Raw genomic sequence first — 16,325 nt, 5'->3', positions numbered from 1 at the left:
AAAGTAACAAGCATCGTTCATGATGTTGAGTAAACAAACATGTCGTCTCTTGATGACCCAGCAACATCAGAGAATGACTGGAGGTCCTTTACGAATGGTTACCTGGACGTTGGATAATCACAGTTCATTCTTCTCTGTGACCGTGACGGCGATGGTCACGCCAAGTGTAAACTGCTGTCTAAGAGGGGAATACAATGTTCAGCGAATTGAGAGAAATAATAGAGGTAGCTCAGCATAGAGGTTGTCCTTGTGAGCACCCTAGACAAACTGTCCCCGTACAATAAAAAAAATCTAAAAGCCTATAAGCAGCCAAAACAAATTATCCTTGTAAGAAAATCCATGCAAAAACTCTCTCTCTCAAGCATGAACCTTTTCATATCAGTACTATCTTACTCTTTTCATCTCCACTGAGGTTTAATGCATCGTTTTGATTAAAAGTTGCTAATACTGAGTAAAAGAAAACTGAGTTCTAAAAGGGTCGACTTAGGATTTGTTGTCCATCTTGCATTTAGGCATAGGTGAATGTAATCGTATTTTGAAAAAAAAACCCGGCATTCTCCTACATTCTAAGGCAAATTACATGTACATCGTTGTTGGTGTACATGCATTGTTTATCCTATTTTCCTCTGGGAACAGGTCATTAAACCTAAAATGTCTCCAAGAGTTTGTAAGCATCTGATGCTGACATATTGAATATAAGTCAACAAACAATGATGCTCAATTTGCAGAGTATAGCAGAGAGGAACATTAATTGTTTCTAAAGCTAGAATGCCCCTTGGAGATAGCTTTTCAGACTCTCAAATTTTGGTTTACCTCTTGTAGGGGGTCATTTTAAAGCTCTAGGAACAAAAAGGTTTTTACAGTCTTAGTTTTTTTTTTTTAAATCGAAAATTTTATTTTTCCCCATAGAGTCACCACGGGGATGGTGGCCATTTTGAATTTCAAATATTGATAATTGTTACCATAGGTAATTTGTTTCTGTATTTCTCTAGTACCAGACTGTGCACGGTGAGTGTTACTCTTGATTTGACTAAGAGAATGAGTTAAAGTTTCATTAAGGACAATTTGAGTGAAAGTTTAAGTCTTTAACTTTCGTGGCGCATACTGCTCTAAAGATCTAGAGCTAGTAGCTATAACTTTTGATGCTTTTTCACTATTTTGTACAGTGACTTTAGATACATGATGTATACATAATGTACATGCAATATCTAACCACACTGTCAGAAACATAAGCATTTGCCCATAAGTTACTTTAGATACATGATGTATACATAATGTACATGCAATATCTAACCACGCTGTCAGAAACATCAGCATTTGCCAAATGCATGACTGAACCCTGCAGAAAATAAATGTAACTTAAAATTACTTGCATTTCATGCGAAATATATTGTTACGTTAAATATTTGTGTCGGTATTTGAACAATAACAGCACAAGGTTGAATAGATCTGTTTATTTATATTGATCAAAATTACTAATCGGCATTTGGAGTGTCCTTGATACAGTTCAAAGGTTGGAGGATGATCTGTGTTCACCTAATAGATCTCTTTTGTGCTGAAATTATATCGATGTCGTAAGAACAGGGAGGAATTTCAGTAACTCACATGGTCAATAAATTCTTTACATTTTAATGTCAGGTAGCAGATAGGCTTGTGCATTTTGCCGTTGCAATCATTTAAAATGGAAATCCCCTGTTTTTTATTCATGATGTTTAGTTCTTTGGCTTCGAATAACTGTTCAGTGCAGATGTGTGACCATCAGTATAGAGAATATATCGTCTTACTTATGAGTTGTCATTGTATTGTACGTAACTAACTCTTACCCTTTCACAACAAAGCTTTGGTGCAGTCCCTCATTGTTTTCTATGGTGAAGTTGGACTAATGCACAGAGATATGGGGGTGAGAGGTTTAGACTGGTTTGTCATTTGTTGTCAGAGCTTATCGGAAGATGGAGACCCATTCTTTGCTCTGGAATTTTGAGTAGATTGGAAGAAAATAACAAGTACATATATTACGGGGGCCGGACAATCCTTGTCAACTCTCTGTGACCAGGTTGACTGAAATCGATTCCTTTCCTACATGTCGGCATGTCTCCTCAATGACTTTGTTTTGTACTTTATTTGTCCCAATTATCAAACGACCGGCATTTTTTATTCTGTTTTATCAGCCGACTGATAAATTTCTCTGTGAACTTTGGTTCTTTTTATCCCACGATTGTTCCCCCACCCTCTGGTGTTGTACACATAGCAAGTGTGATAATGTAAGGTGATGCAGTCACGCGATAGGCTGAGGGAACAGGTTTAATAACTTGCATTGCAAGTGATTGAACCTTACGCATAATTGCTGTAAACCATTCAATCATTTCCCCATTAACCCTTTGAGCGCCAAAGTCAATTTTTTTCGCCTTTATAAAATTAACCCAAGTAAATTTTTAAAAAAATTTTGCCAAAATTTTGATAAAAAAATGTTGCAAATGAAATGTGATGTCCATTTGATCCAAAATTATCAAAAACATTACAGAAAAATTCATAAAAATTGGTAAAATGTTGCACTAAAATTTTGCTGGGAAACATTGCAGCACTCAAAGGGTTAAAACTGTTCTGCGGTATTTCTGGAAGTGTTTTCTAGATAATCCATATTGATAATGATATTCATAAAATATTTTCACAACAATGATAAAATTGAAAATGGCTTCTCCTTTTAGTATTTTTATTCACCAGACAATTAGGGTGACTGACAATGGTACATTTTTTGACTGTAAAAAGATCGAAGCTTGTTTTGACGTGTATATGTGTAACCAGGTGTACGTACTGTACTGATTGTTTTGCACCCGTGGGTTTTTATTACGTACTTAGATCGGCATGTCAGCTATGTGACCCCGTTCACCTGGCGCCATTGTAGAGCTGCATGCGTGTCGCATTGTGTTACCTTTTTAATATGAGCTTCATATTATGGACCTGGCGACTGATTCAGCTACATAGTTTTCATCATAGTGTTTGATACAAACAGGCCAGGGTCACTAGAAGTGTGCCCCATATTTGAAGAACGAGTCATCTCTCCCCTGTTGTTTTGGTAAGTACAAGATTGTTTTGTTTCCAGGAAGCCAGGTTTCAGAATAACTTCTGTTTGAGAGACGCGTGGTCTTACCCGGCATGGATTGTTGTGTTTTTTATTTTTAACTGGCATTTTCAAGTATCAAATACGATAACACCCTCCGTGACTGTTTCTGGATGTGATGTTTTTGGTGTGCTATATAATGCCATTAAATAACACTTCTACGATATTTGAAGACCTGTCAAATCAGTTTTTGAACTGAGTTTCTGGTTGTTTTGAAAATCGGTTATATATCATGTTGTGGTCACAGGCAAAACACCCCTGTTTCAAGCCACAAAATGATTTGGTCCATAGGACGTTCCCCTCGATCAAACCACAGAGTGAGGACATACTAATTAACAATCAGGAGGGGGTTGTATTTTCTCACACTTTCCTCGGCTGACTGGTTGCTATTTGAGCGTTTCATGTTATACGTTGCATTGAGGAAATTATGGTTCAGGCTGACGTGTACTGATGTCATCAGTTCACGGATCAGCGATAGGGTGCTCTCTGGAATTCAACTGTATCCAGTTCCATGTATGATAGACCAAAACATTAAAAAAACATTGTTTTCACTGTAAACACATTCCAATCGGTGCAGGTGTAAGCAAGTGGAGTGTTTACATGTAGGTGCATTTTAATAATAGATTTTTGTGGCCGCACATTTTTTGTTTCCAAAACAGATACATTCCACTTCTGTGACTGTTTGCGTTCACATTAACGACATATTATGGTGCAGGGTTTAATGCTATGGCGAGACATCAGATTAGCATGTAAATTCCATTCTGCCATTCCATATTTTGTTGAGACCGACAAATTTCAAAATTAGTATATATTCATGGAATCAATGGAAGTGAAATTAAAATACTTGCCCTCAAGTTCTGGATCAAATCTTGAAAAACAATAAGTGTAGATAAGTTAACATTCTCTCTAAGAAGTATTCATTGTCAAGTGAAAATTCAAGTATTATTCAAAAGGTATGGTTCGTGCCTCATCCATGTGTACCCAAAGGAGGTAGAGGGTTTGTGAAACAGTGCAAGTTGACTGGATGGAGCATTGGCCGTGACAGGGAAGGTAGCAAAATGCATCAATTCAACAGAGCGATTTGAGTCACAATTTTACTCTTCATCACAATGTATCATGCAATAGAGCCTTGTGCCACGTCAACAAGCAACCACTATGAACTGTCGCATTTCCACGGACTTCACAAACGAGTGTTTGCGGTGAGGGCGGCACGTTCATCACACCACCCACAATCTGTTGTAAAAGTTTCAAGGGTTAAAATCGTGAAAAAATGTTGGTTTGGAATTTCCCAGGTTAAAATAATACTGGTAAAGAATGTTTGCAAATGAAGAATTTGGTTCAGTTACAATTCCTGGCAGCATTAAGTACATCATATTGGCTGTATCCATGGCAATAGCAACAAAAACATGTGACATTGTGACCGTGAATCAGGTGCAAGGGTCAGCCCAAAAGTGTACAGGATGCAGCAAATTTCTCATTGGTTGTTGCTATGGTAGTACCATTGGACATGTAACAAAGCCATTTGTCATAGTAACCATGATTCAAGTACACCGATGGCAATTTTTCACTACTGTGTGCTGATTGGCTGTTGCCATAGTAATTAGAAATGATCTTGTATCACTGTATCAATGTTTCAAGCTCAATGAAAAGTGAATTCTCCGTAAGGCTTATCCTCTGTTAATATCAAATCCTGATTCCTGACTGCCATCTCAGCTAAGTTATGCCTTTACCTGCCAGACTGTATCACTTCCCCATCTGCAAAGTCAGTAAAAGTTTTATTGAGTCAAAACCATGTTTATTTTCACCCACTTGGCTTGCAGTGTTATAGCAGCTGTAGTCTGTAAAAATCATGTTTACAGTATCTCTGTCTTCAAATCTTCAAGTTTTTGTTAAAATGCAACATATAGGACATGTTTTGCTTCACTAGTTTTGACCAACTTAACCTGACGGTGAAATATGTACGTGGCAGAAAAAGGGTTCATACGGCCCAACATACCATTACATGTATTATAAAATACTAAGTCAGCTGAAACTGAAAGTTGAATTTCAAATGTCTCCTACGTCATTCTGGTTGGCACAGCTACATCATGAGGTAATACACAGTGTAAAAGATATTAAATTGAAAGGGAAATTAAGATTACGGTAATGGTACAGATATCAGCATTGCGTATCAAAAATAAAGAAATATCATATAATTTCTCTCAGTTTTCATACTGTAGACTCAATTTTATGCTCACCAGTCAGAATTATGGATTTAAACTATATCTTCTTTGTTATCTCATTGTCATTTTCTAGAATTGTGAATGATCGTTAGATCGAATGACATGTCCACAATGTCAATCACTTGAATTGTCGTAGACTATTTGGGTGTAGTGATTGCCCCATCATTGCAGCAGGGTCATACATGTAGTCTGTGGTGGTTGAGTCTGAAAAATTGTATTTCTACAATTTCAGGATGGTTTCCTGACTTCTATACAATGTTGGACATTTGTTATCAAACTTTTCTTGAGTAGAAGTTTCCATATGGTGCGTAAAAAGAATTATTCAAGTATCGCCGCATGTGACCACGAGCTTTTGAAACCTTGAAAGCATCACATGCATATATTGATATAATGATAGTGGACATAGATTGAGTACGAGATGTTATTTAATATTTCGTTTCTAGTTTTTTTTGGACTTAATGTATTCATTGGTGATCAGGACAGCTTAGAGACAGATGTGATATGGCCATATGTTCAATAAGTCAGCAGTCAGCACTTATGCAATTATCACCGGACATCTGCAATAAAGCTATTGTAAGTCCCTGTTGAAATCCAGTGAGATATTTACCGCTGATTCCAAACAGAAAGCCAATTCATCTGTTTTTTATCAAAAACGACATTGAAAGTAATCCATTAGTTTTCATCAACAGATTTATATAAGTTGTCAATTTTCAAACCACTGGATCTGAAATTGATTCTGTTCTTTTCAAGCAACTCTGTTGCTTATTCACCAAATCACATAGAATCCAACACTTGATTCCACTTCTCTGTGCCTCAAGATCTCAAGTGAGAGAAAGACCGCTATACAAACTTGTTGATGGCAAAGTAGGGGTTTGAATTCTGCCTTAAGGTGTGAGGAAGTGACTACTTGTTTTTTGCAGTGTAAAGATAGATAAGGGAAATCGGTCATGCTTCTAGAGGTTGTGTGTTTGTGTTGATGTTGCTAACTTAGTGGTAAACAAATAGAAACCGTCATGGTTACAATATGAAGTCAGACGCCAGTGTGCTTTGTCAAACAATGTAGCATGAGTGTCTTAAACACCTGTTGGATTCATCACCATCGGTGATTTCAAAAGGAATTTGATATATTCTTCAGGTGTTTTGTTCTACCCATGTCATTGAAACTGATTGCTGTAGCTGTCAGTAGTGTTTCTAATATATTGAAATGATCTTTGTGTATAATGATTTTGGAGACTCAAAAACTGTTACAAACTTTGAAAATTTGAGTTAGAAGTGTGTGGATGGTTGAATTTGATGTTTTGTATTTGACTTCGAATATCCAGCTGATGTACAATTTGAGGCTGTCCACTTATTTTCCAAAGATACTGTATAGAAGAATACATCTACACACATTAGTAAAATAGTATGTCAGCAACAGAACTTCATTCTTGAGAAATCAAAGCTAAATAAGCATGAAATCTGTTTTTGAAAAAAAAAAGCATGAACTCTGTTTTTTGAAAAAAACACCATACAACTCTGCCCCTTCTGTCACATAAAATCATATACATGCATTGGGGCATGACATACTGTATTCATATTGTTTGATACCAGTAAGCCCTGGATTATCAATTTGTGTGTTTTTTTAGGAGTATGATTTTTTCTGCCATGTTTGTGTAATATCATAGAGAGTTCATTACATAATGTAACATCAGTGGTATATGTCACGTTCTGGACGAGGATGTGTCAGTATTTTAAAGGTGGGAAAAATCAACCTTATTTCAAATGGTCAAGGGCAGATGATGTGTTAGTCAACATTTCTTTGTCGAGGGTACCTTGATTGTGTTTCAACATTTTCTTGGTAAGAAAAATTCCTACCAGCTCTGAAATTTATTACACTATTGATAGCCCAATCATTGATCAAATCTTCCACATGCTTTATGGACCCTGCACCGAGGCAAAACGCTCTGAAATAAAGGGAATGTAATGCCCCATTTAATTTATATCGGCTTTTACACCGATTCATGCACCCATATGTCTAACATGTGTTGTTCAACGTGTCAGCAACTGACGGAGCCTTTGTCACATCACATACAATGTACATGTGAGGGATTACAAGAGCAACGGCCCCAGGGGAGATCAGATTTAGAGAAATCGTTACCGAGCCACTAGGGTCAATTGCCGTCACATGCATTGATTCGGAATGCGTTTTAATCGTTCATGGCACGTGGGGTCTCTTTCACAGTCTTAGACTTCATTGGTATTCGGCAGGGCAATCACTTTTGGGGTTGTCGAATTCTTCTCTTCAAAAAGATCTGAAAAGGAACAAAGTACAAGAATTTCAAAGCCTCGAACAAAAAACCTTGAATCTGTCAAATTCAAAAACAATGAAAGTAAGGACGTTGAATTTGAGAGACCTCAGGAACTTGTTGTGTCAGATGTGTTATATAAGTGTGGACTTGGTGTCCCAGACTGGAGTGTGTAAGAATTTGAGAGAAAGAGCAAAAGAAAGAGGAGTAGTGTTCTACAATTACGTTTCAGGTTTCTCCATCTCACACAAAGGTGATGGAGGGGTCATTACTCCCCTCTTGAAAATCCACAAAGAAAGAGTATATATACTTTACAGGCATTCTTTCTCATAACCAATACCACTGGATCAACCACTCAAAATCATTTTCACAACTACCCGCCGCTGCCAATGTAAGAAAATTCAAGTTTCTCAAAAGTTTTGGCACATTGCATGGGATAGCTAACAATCAAAGACATGATGCAAAGATAGCCTGGAAGAAAATTGTCTAAACATTTTCATCAAAGATTTCAGAGAAAAGATCTCGTGTAAGGCTGCTTACAAATTTCAACAATATATTGTCGCAGGTTGAAAACCTGTGTGTCAGACCCCCCTTGGAATTTCAGCATCTGTTGGGATGAAAAAAAAAAAGCATTCATTTTAAAAACCACATTCCACCGAGAGAATTTGAATACCTCAAAGTCAACTGTTATACAACGGAGGCACAAAAAAACAAGGACAGAAGTATTTATCCAGGCTGACAACCATTGTAAATAAATGGTTTTGATATCCTTTGCTGATCTGTGATGAAAGACATTCTGATTGGTTTAGTGCGGGAACAAAACCACTGGAATGCAGTTTTCGTTTCTTTTTAAATGCTGCCACCAATAAAAACTCTGTGAAGGCCAGGTGTTGTGATCTGAAATGTCAACAAAAAAAGTAAAAAAATAAAAGAGACTAGAAGGTCAATACGAATTTCTTTCAAGGCAGTGTTGTACTTGATAAAAGAAATTGTACAGTAGCGTTTACATTCTATACATTGAAATTAAGATGGGCCATGTGCGGATATTTGATGAAATTCATGAACTTGAAATATTTTTCCCTTTGTACTGCTGTATTAAGAATACACTTTCACAATATTACATATCTGTACGTCATAGAGGGAGGGGATATCAGTTGCCATGCAACAAAGTCACCCCTAAGTTTGAATGGTATGGTCTGTCTATGCTATGTTGATGACAGGAAAGACTTGGCAAGTCAATGTATTCACAGGGTGGTATAGTTCATGAGGGACTGAGTATCTGAACGTTTGAACTGGCATCCATGACAAGCAGGTTTTACGACTATTGTATGTCTGATTAGCATAGTAAACTTGTCAGTTGATAATATTTTACGTTGTTACATAGTGAAGTGTTCATACAAGCACGCTTTGATTGTTAATCCCAAGAAATTCCTCACTATAACTGCCAGTCACTCGTCGAAGTGTGAGAAATATTTAGGAGCATGGCTTCCACAGAACCTTAATGACAAATGTGGATGAGAGTTCAAGCCATTTATGTCATGCCTGTGAGGACTTCGACCATCACTTAGAGACTGGTTGCCATGATACTGGCAATGTATGCTGGAGTGCCTTTCAGGGGTGCTGAAAACTACTTTTGTTAAGAAATACCACACTCTGCATTGGCACAGTCAGCAAGGTGACCCATCGAGATGAGTTCACCATTTTTAGGCCTCGAGCAATCTTGAAATCGAAAATTTCACAGAAAAATAGTCTTGTTTTGTGCTCACGTTATAAGGGAGCATGACAGAGGTATTAATCTCGGTAATTTAGAATTTTGTGAAAAAAATATGAATGCATAACTTATAAGTTATGGAGTGTGACACCAGTTGTAATTGCCTAATAAATTCTCAGACAAGTTTCCCCAAACGTACAAGGTACCTAAGCCTTACCTACAAAGCCTTTCCCATTTTCTATTCTGTGATTTGGTTTGACTTCCAAACCAGGGATTTGGTTGAGCAGTTTTTTCAACCATAATCGTATGGCAATGTCTAAACATTTACTGCCGTAGTTTCTCATTAAAAAAAAATTATGATAGCAAATTCTGTATTTTTTTATGCATTCAGAGAAGCAAATATCTTGGTTTGCCAAGCTCCCATCACCAAATAGGGAAATAACGACCAACAAACAATTTTCCTAATTTGTCCCTTATCTTGATGTTTAATCCATGGGCCTCAAATTCCAAATATGTAATTAAAATGCCACATTGAAAGACATGATATTCCCTGGTACATAGGTTAAGAGGGGCTTTTGGGGAATTATTGCTGTATTTGAACAGCAAATAACCTACCAACGTGAAAATGTTACAAGAATTTTTTGTCTACGTGATATTTGTGGCTTTTTATGGTAATCGCACATTTATTTTATCTATCAAACTGGCGTGTACCAGCACTGTCAACAACAGCTATTTTAATATTTAATTTTTCACTCATTACAAATCTGACGCTGAAAATTTTCTCAGCTGAGAATTCAAACAGGTGTTTCCTTCTTGGTAACCAATAGCAACAATCTATCAGATGCCCCACTCTTACAAGGGGGGAGGTTTATTTTCCCAGACTTTTGTGAAGTACTAGTAGTCCCTTTTAAGTATCATAAATGCCAGCTTAATCTTGTTTTTGATCCGATCGGAATGCAAAGAATGTATTGATATTAATCAAATTTGAAAAAACATAATACCCGCAACGTTGCATAGAGATTACGAGGTCTAGAGGATAAACTCCAAGTATATTATTGCTGTCTCAAATTATGTTTTGGCCATTCATGTGCTCTGGAATTTCCAATTCCGTTTGCAGTTTCCTTAGTAAGACTTATTCTGCCCGTGAGGAGTTTGTTTCACCGGTAAAATGAAACTTTTTTGATTTATTTCATTCACTTAATATTTATTCCAGGATTGCTGACATGCTGGAGTTTCCAATAAATCAGGGTACTGTAATTTGTTTAAAATTGATTTGCCTGCAGTCTCCTTGTGAAATTAAGCAAATCTTTGACATCTCAAAAATGCTGCGGAGAACTCCCCCCCCTCCCCCCCCTTGAATGGCCTACAGAGATCAGAAATACAGCTATGCAAAATATGTGGAATTTCATTAACTCTGAAAAGTTAATGCATTTCTGCACGTTGCGAGGTGGCGTTTATGACTCGTGCAGACCGAGTCTATTCCCAAATCATTTCTGCCGGAACGTTATTGCATATGGACTGTAAATCATGAACAAGGAGGGAGCATTTTGTCCATTTAGCTGTTCAAATTGAAGTCTACATTTCATTTGGCGCACGGTACAGATTGGCGACGGTAGCATGTAAGCAACTTGAAGTACGGCTCGTGTAATCATCATCTGTGTATCATAGCACAGGACTGTGACATAGTAGCAACTGTGTAAATTTCACATTGTATACTGTAGCTGCTCGAGTGATGATGTCTCCTGTTCATAAAAATAGAAAAGTATAGATAGCGTTAGCCTGGAGAACATATTTTTCTGATGCTGCGATAGAGGACAAAGATAAGGCCAGGAACGCACACTGCCCTGCTTCTCCATACTCAGGTCAGGACGGATGCTTATCAATCACTGCACATCTGATTTATATATTTGGCCGATCCAAATGAGTGGGCGGATCAGTCAAGAGCAGGCGCCTCAAGTGGGGGCACCTCCGTTGGTCAGTGTGGTTTTTTTGGAGCAGTGCTACCGTAAACTAAAGTGGTGTACCAGGTAGTCTGCACGTTCGTTCTCTCACATGCTTGGATAGAAGTGGCTTGTGATCCCCGCTGTTGATTGTCCCTGTGTTGACTCTGCAGCTCTGTCTAGTGCATGCACTTGACATTGTGGTAGCAGGCACTTGAAGTTGTATTTTACAGTGCGGTGTGAAAGACAATTTATACAGTGGCGCGTACATTGAGTGATGCCGCAAAGCAGAGTGAGTCCTCAATCACAGGTTATTTGATTGCTAAATATTATAAACCTTACAAATTTTTCAGTGACACATTACTGCTGTTTCTCTTTTGTCATAAATGTTAATTACAATGGTTTCATGCGAAACTAAGCCATTCATCAACATAAGCGGCTTCCATTACTTTTGTTATCAGCGCTGTATCTTCATATTATTGTGGCAATAATTGTACCACTTCCAGTTCTTCTAGCATCAGTTTCAGTTCATCCTTTTTTAACCAAGGTTCTCTTTTTATCCTCTGTGACAGATTGAAGACGGCGGCAAGGCCCAGTCATCAAATTCCTTGCAAGTGGGCGATGTTGTCTTAGAAGTCAACGATGTACAGTGTGCCTCTCAAACAGAAGCCGAGCAGTTGATACAGAGTGCCTTCAATACAGTGACGCTGACTTTACAAAGGTGAGCAACTATGCAGTGTACTTGCCCCCTCCCTTCTATCATGATCCATACACCCCTGTGGGCCCGACTGTGTTGGTATCACCCAATCACTCCTCTGCTGATAGTGCAGGCAAATATGCCTGTGTTGTGGGAACGATAGATGTAAATTTAAACATTTCTCCCACTCCTTCGTGTTTGTATAAGACAACAGGCAAAATGTGGGAAAAAAAACAACATGCAAATATGCAGCCTGACTTGCATGGGAGGATAGAGATACCAAACAGTGACCCAACTCAGTGATGTGAAAACTGTCTGATCCTGTCCAACAAGCCCAAAATTTAATCAAAACCAATCTGCACACTTATTTTCATCGGAGCGACGACTTTGTACGCCACATTTACAGCATCCTACCTGCAGTGACAGTGAGATCAGTCTATTTGCCACCATGTACCATTGTCTCATTATCCGGATATTGAAGGCAATACGCTATGTTGACAAGGCTGGTATTTATATGTAACATACTCTACGGAGCAGAATTAATACAACAATGATGAAAATATCATTTAACAGTTACAGCTATAATATCCCTGTAAACAGAATGGAATGGTATAAACCTGAATATTGCACAAAGGTTTTCTCTTTACCATTGAAAGAATAGAAATCAATCTCTTTGAAAAGTCATTCTCTGGAAAATAATAATTATAGTTTTTATCCGGGATTTAGGGCACCCCAGTGAATATTTCACATTTTTAGGCAGGCTGCCAATGTTTTTTACTTGCTTTCCGACCCGGAACAATCAACTTGATATCAAATTTGCTGTTTGATAGCTGTACATAACTTGATTATCGGTTTGACAAGCCAAACTGCCCCCATATCTTTTCAATATCGGAGATTTAATGCGATATTAACTGTTTGGTCTATGCATACATGGACATCTGAGCTCTTGTTTAAACCAATAGTGAGATAAATGGTGACTGCAGTGCTAATTGTCTTCACAAGACAGTTATGATTGGGCAAGCCTTGCCCGAGTCTGTGATTACAAGATTGTCCGCCAGGAGCATCCACGGTCAGCGTCTTTTCTCTCGCCGCTAATTTTTCATCTCGGTCTCATTGATTCAGATTGCAATCAGATTTTGGCAGATTGCCAACATTTTTTGCAAAAAATGGCCAGACACTGCTTTTTATCTCGTGTCACCTTTTTCTCACAAAATATTCCAAAAACCGATGACAGTCAGTGTCCAGGGACAGACAACAGCTGAACTTACATGCACTAGTACTTTTTTAATGAGGAAAATGCCCCAAAAATTTTATCACCAGCAATCACAGTGTGTATATTTTCCGTGTATGAAATGTATGTCTTGCTGAAAGTCTGTGATGACTACGTCTTTTTTGAGTTTCCATGGCAATCACCTCTTTCCTCACTGCGAATATGTTTTCAGTACAGTGACCCAGTTAGATCATCGTTCACTCACACTGCGTGGCATTTACATCATCATGCCATACTCCATTGTTGGAATTTTTTCTTCAGCACTTTTTTATCCAGTGACCGGTAATTGCTTTGTTTGTCGGCTATTAAAGAACCATATCTTAACTTTTTTGTATCTGGGCAGACAGATCAACCGAGGTCTGTGAACTTTACATTATGAGGTAGTATTGACACAAAAGCATACCATGTTTGTTTTTTTGCAAATTATTGACACTCAGTCCTGTCAATGGCCCCTGCCATTTTGAGATGGTTGAGTGACTTTTCTCGCTAGTCCCAAGAAATACTTCTCATGTGAGTCATCTCTTAATTGTGATGTCATCAAACGGTTGCTTCCAAATATCTAACACACTGCAAAGCTTAGCAAAGAAATGATTTAGCAGTCGCAGGGAAGAAGTTATGATTTGTTCAGTTAGCTCATGATTTAAGTGTAAGGATACTTTACATTCTGTTTGAGTGGAGAGGTCACAGACATTGCTGTGAAAAGTAGTTCCCAAAAGAATTCCATGAGGTTTGTGTGATTTCTCAGCAATCCAATTAGCAATTTGTGAACTTTTTATGTATGTCATAAACGGAGTTTTACCTTATCTGGAAAGAAAAGAAAAGAAAAAAAAGAAAAGAAAAGAAAAAAAAGAAAAGAAAAGCCAAGCTAAAGTCAAGGGTATAACAGCACAGAGAGACTGCGTGGCGTCTGTCCGAATCACCCGATACATGTGATCCAGTCAGCTCTAATTACTTGTTATCAGGTGAACAACTTTGCACAAGATATGATAAACTGTGCTCCGTATACACGAAATCTTCAAGGCAATCATGATGTGTGGGCATGAATGGGTCTGATTGGTGTCTTGTCTCCACTGCATTAACCACCTGTTGATTCAGTGTACACAGAAGGTCAGTGTCTCCCAATACCGACGTAGTACATACCTCTAAAAGCATTTGTACATACTTAGTGTTCTTTTAGGGAAATCAAAGGCAAAAACCTTAATAGATGGTTGTTTTTCTTTGGTCAGAGGGTCTCTATTGATGGAATGAAAGAGGTCGGATACTAGGAATTGGCCAGGGTACATCAAATTTTAATTTATTGTAGATTATCAGAAAAGAGCGCATTTCAGAGTAAATACTATTTTATACCCTGGCAAGGATATGCCAAGCTTTTTGTCTTAGCCACGTAAACACCTCCGGACGTTCAACTTCACCGGAAAATTTATGTCCCACTTCTGTGACAGTTGACCTCTTCTCTTGACCTTGGAGTTTAGTTCTCCCCAGCAGGCCTGCTGGAAGGACAATTGCTCCCACAGTAGGTCTGTATCTGAAGTGTGGTCACACAAGCATTTGTCTGTGACGCATTGGCGGCATTAGAGAGTGCTTTATGCGCATCACTACCAGGCATTGCATCAGTCACATGTCTCTATAGATCTTCAAACTATGTTTTCCATTCTCTTGCACATATGTGTCAAGTGGGAAAAAAATTCTGCCAGCCAACCCTAGGTTGACTGTTTGTTACTAGGATTAAAATAGCATCGAGTGTTTGCCTGCCAGGCTGTGGAATTTTGATCTTTGAAGGGAAATATTTTTATTGCATACTTCTCTCTAGTTTGTTATTTGGTATTGTGTCTGGAGTTTTGCGTTTCCTTTATATCCAAACGCCTTCAGTCTGTTTGAAATGAAAAAAAAAGAACAAAGGACCTCGTCGGAATTCACATGTCTGTATTTACCAGTCTGTGTTTAAGGACAAAGTATTTGCCAGTTTGTTCACTACATCACCGGTCACACCAGCATCATAGCGATTTGCAACTGCGTCAGAGATAGTTCTTTTCTGATTCCACCCAACAGATCAATGGAAATGCATGGCTAGCTTTCCTTTACGTTTCCTCTGCCTTGGGGCAGAAACATCTCTTCAACACATGAATAATAATAGTCTTCATCGTCTACAGCGCTGAAAGGTGCTGCTCCCGTACAAACCACACAATTGGTCTCTAATATTAGTTTTTCCAGGGAGATAAACCAGATTTTATGATATATTTTAGATATGTGAACTTTGTTTGTGCAGGAGTATTATTACAGTTTTCATGAAGTTGGTGACGTATGTGTAACTGCCAGTCTATGATAGTTTGTGATGCATGCACAAATCTGAACAGTTTGCCATCGAAGTATTTCACTGGCATCGGGATCAACCAAAGCATTCTGCCATGCCACAGAGTAACCTCTACCTCAGTTGATGACTGGGGTCACTGATGTTGTCACAACTTCAAACTTAATGAAACAGCAATATAATCATTGAAAATCATCCAAAACCAGGATACAGATTTTTAATGGGACAGTTGCTGTAATTTTTGGTAATTTTTATCTCAGAGTATTTTGTTGTGCATGTAAAGATGATTTGTTTGCATATTCATAGTTCGAAACATTCTGAAGCACCCAGGATATTTCAGCCTGTAAACACAGCCATATGTGGAACATATCCTAAGTTATAAAATAAATCTTGATTCAAATTGCCTTGGTGAGGTGAGTAAATGTTACACTTATGTATTTACTATTTTGATTGTAATGAATATGCTAAGCAACAGAAAGAAACCGTAATTGAGACGCAGTGAAAAAAATTTCAAAGGGAAAAGCGCAGTTAACTAGCAACTAGCATACCATGCATGGGAAAGTGTGAAATTTTTCCATCATAACTGGGGATGACTGACTGGTATCTGAACTTGGGATGTATTGATGAGCTTGAAAATATACATTTGGTGTGCAATGTATGTGATTGAATTCTCATGTTATGCAATGTCCGGGTGATGTGGTAATTAGTTTGTATCGATCAGAGATGCATGGAGTGGCCTGCTTCTGCCGATGACACTCCTGCCAATGTGTTTAC

General features: G+C 38.1%; 1 protein-coding gene across 3 annotated transcripts in view; it reads left to right on the top strand.

Annotated features, from left to right (window-relative positions):
- LOC139131486 (uncharacterized) overlaps positions 1-16,325 on the top strand; it is a 102,562-nt gene that overhangs the window by 47,352 nt on the left and 38,885 nt on the right. Inside the window, exons 1-2 of one of the 3 annotated variants that reach the window (XM_070697559.1) lie at positions 2,940-3,073; positions 11,849-11,997. Coding sequence is in view for 2 of the 3 variants with exons in the window: in XM_070697550.1 (XP_070553651.1) it covers positions 11,554-11,568; positions 11,849-11,997 (164 nt within the window). In the remaining variant the exon portion in view is untranslated. Of the gene's footprint in view, positions 1-2,939; positions 3,074-11,538; positions 11,569-11,848; positions 11,998-16,325 lie in introns of those variants that run through there. The other 2 variants (XM_070697550.1, XM_070697549.1) reach the window with 2 other exon arrangements.

Source organism: Ptychodera flava, chromosome 4, assembly GCF_041260155.1.
Source record: "Ptychodera flava strain L36383 chromosome 4, AS_Pfla_20210202, whole genome shotgun sequence".
NCBI classification, from domain to species: Eukaryota; Metazoa; Hemichordata; class Enteropneusta; family Ptychoderidae; genus Ptychodera; species Ptychodera flava.
This window is presented reverse-complemented; position numbering and strand designations above follow the sequence as displayed.